This window comes from Sinocyclocheilus anshuiensis, unplaced genomic scaffold (genome assembly GCF_001515605.1).
Source record: "Sinocyclocheilus anshuiensis isolate Anshui unplaced genomic scaffold, SAMN03320099.WGS_v1.1 scaffold457, whole genome shotgun sequence".
NCBI lineage: Eukaryota > Metazoa > Chordata > Actinopteri > Cypriniformes > Cyprinidae > Sinocyclocheilus > Sinocyclocheilus anshuiensis.
In genome coordinates, this window is record NW_015537939.1 from 4,013,444 (window position 1) to 4,016,660 (window position 3,217).

Genomic DNA, 3,217 nt, shown 5'->3' on the forward strand with positions numbered 1-3,217 from the left:
TGTATGTATATATATATATACATATATATATATATATAATATAGATAGATAGATATAGATATATAGATATACACAAACACACACATGTGAGAAAAGCATATGAGGTTTCACACATAAGGTTAACAAAATCATATTAGTTTTTATATATAAGGACATACCATAATTTAAAAAAAAGACTATTTTTAAAGCATACAAATGAAATATGGACACTCGATAAAAGAGGTTTTGTCAGATTTAGCTCACTTCTGGGGACTAATTTGTCCTCAAACTATAGCTATGAAAAAACAACCACACACAATTGTCTTACCTGTACAGGTCCAATCATTTTATTCCTCCCTCCTGGCATCCCGTCCTCTCTGATTGCTGAAAGAGAGATAAAAATGTTATGTTTTGAACTGCATACTTCCATACTACAAATACTCTTTCTAAAGTATTTACTGTGCATAACGTTTTTGTACTAAAAACCTGGATGATTTGTTATTATTTGCCAAAATGTGCACAATACAAGAGAGCACAGCATATATATTACATCCAAACAATGCAATTCACTCAATATGTCATTATATGTTCAATCTGATTAATTAACCAAGATTTTTAAATGTCTCTTTCTTGACTGATTTCTCAATGGGATTGCCAACAATATATTTTACATAAAAAATCAACCACATTCATATAGCTACATATAATGCATTATACAGTATAAAAGCAGGTTGCTAGTATTGCAAATCAAATATTGCCAGAGGGAAGGAAGAGGAAGTTGGTGTCTGATAGAGCAATAAAGACCAACAGCTCCCTCTGGTGCAGACTGCAGGCAAGTACATCAACAGTGTTTGCTGTAGGCTAAAGTGTAGAAAATATAAATTATTTAATGTGTATGTGTGTCAGAGAGTTTTGCCCAAAGAAACAGACAGAGAGGGACATCATGCTGTGGATCAAGAAATCTGTTATCAGCATTGCAACCCAGATCTTCTATCTGATTTCTGTGCATTTTTCTTCAGGCATGCCCAATCAAACCCTGATCTATATCTCATCATTTACATAATAGAACGATCAGATATCTGCTTCTAATGAAACAGCATCAAAGAGCAGACGAGAGGGATCAAGTTAAGAGGTAAATAAATAATAAAAAGTGTATAATCCTCGAACATTTTGTTTTTGTGTTTATACAAAAGACATGTGCTGCATAATTAGGGTGAAATTGTAATTCTGAATGGATGTGTGTAAAAAAAGGAGAATAACACAGGTTAAGAAAAAAACAAGACCAAAGAAAAAAGATGTTTTAGCTGATTAATAGCCAAGTCTTAAAGTTTTAAGTTCTTATACTATTTTTAGCATCAAAAACTTAAACTAAAAATAAATCATGGTTATTTTTATTTTCTTTTAGACAATGATAATGATGATTTTAACAAAATAACATTTTCACTTATATATAAATTAGAATTTGAAATTAATGTTATATTACATTATCATATTATATATACATTACATTATTATATTATTTTAATATTCATATATGTTATTAATTCATAACTTATATTTTAGATAATAAATGTTTTATTTTTATTCAAATTTTCATTTGAATCATAAATAATAATAACCTTGATTTAAACAGGTTTGTCACTGCATTTCTGAAGCACTGGTCTGCATGTTAACATGGCCATGTATGTAAACATGCTGGATTTAAATCAGGACCAAATCTGCTGGTTTGAATTATCATCAACTGTCTGTGTGTGTGTGTGTGTGTGTGTGTGTGTGGCCGTGTTTCGCTCACCCTTGCGGTTCATTCCCATCTGAAGGCATTTCTGCAGTCTGCAGTACTGACAGCGGTTGCGTTGCTTGCGGGACATCTGGCAGTTCTTGTCTCTGTTGCAGCGGTAGATGCGCTTGTTGCAGATACTGCGTTTGAAGAAGCCCTTACAGCCCTCACAGGAAATGATGCCATAGTGCAGCCCAGACGCCCGGTCACCGCAGATCAGACACCAACGCTCACCACCATCCTCTACAGAGAAAGACATTTAATTACACGCTAATTAAAGAGTGAGGCCTCATTTTGCCTACTGAAGTTTCCATTTCTTAAGTATTGGGAACAAATTATCATTAAAGTCCATAGTAATTAGTATCCGCTTTGTATAAAAGCAACAAAAATCAATGGTAGGCTGTGTCTTCATTTAGCTAGGTAAATGTGTATGTGTAAGGTTTTGCTGACCAGATGTATAGCAAAACATGAATAATCTACTAAATAATACCTTAATTATCATCTAAAAATGTAATTAATGAAAGAAAGAAATACTTGAATGTTAATTGTATAAATAAATAAATTCATTCATAAAATAAAATACAATCTACAAATGTAATAAAAATAATAAAATAAAATAGTATATAGTAAAAAATACATTAATATTATTTATACATTATTAAAAATGAAATGAAATTGAATTAAGAAAATCTAAACATAAAATAAAACAAAATATATGACAGTAATACAATGTATTTAATGTTATTTTAATGCATTATTAAAATAAAATAAAATTACAAATCTTTAAATGTAAAAAGAAATGAAAAAAAAGAACATTAAAATACATTATTTCATGAAATTGTAATACATAAACAAATAAAATAAAATTTATTTTAATACATAATTTAAATAAATATATTAATAAAATGTAAAAAAAAAAAAAACTTACAATATTTGAATGAAAAAGATAAATAGGTTTAGATTTTTTTTCTGATATACATATCAGTTATAAAAAAAAACTAAGCACTAAGCATCAGTCAATGGGTAATCACAAACTTATAAAGTTAAATAAAGTTCTTATCTAAATCTCAGCGCAACAGACAGCAGGATTACATGAATACAGTGACATACGCGAACGCCAGGAATCTTCTGCAGTCTCACTGTGTGTTTGAGATGACTTACAGCATCATGCGGCATGACCCAGATTTCACTACAAACCAAACCGACACAGAGCTGGCAGGAAGGGGGATGGGAAACATAGAACCAGAGACGATTGAACGCAATCTATATTTAAACAATATTACATGGCCCCACAGTTGAACTGATATTCAAACAAACAGTAGTCAAAATTTCTAGGAATATGTACAAGCCCACACAGGGACTTTGCAATGATTCTCTAAATTAATCCATGATAGTTTTAAAGAGTAAGTTCACACAAAAATGAAAATTAGCCCATAAATTACTCACCCTCAAGTCATCCTA

General features: G+C 30.6%; 1 protein-coding gene across 1 annotated transcript in view; it reads right to left on the minus strand.

Annotated features, from left to right (window-relative positions):
- The window catches only part of nr6a1b (nuclear receptor subfamily 6, group A, member 1b), a 30,807-nt gene that overhangs the window by 8,584 nt on the left and 19,006 nt on the right, over positions 1 to 3,217 (minus strand). The window contains exons 3-4 of the mRNA XM_016452820.1: positions 1,772 to 1,999; positions 308 to 363 (exon numbers count right to left, since the gene is read on the minus strand). Coding sequence (XP_016308306.1) covers positions 308 to 363; positions 1,772 to 1,999 — 284 coding nt within the window. The remainder of the gene's footprint in view (positions 1 to 307; positions 364 to 1,771; positions 2,000 to 3,217) is intronic.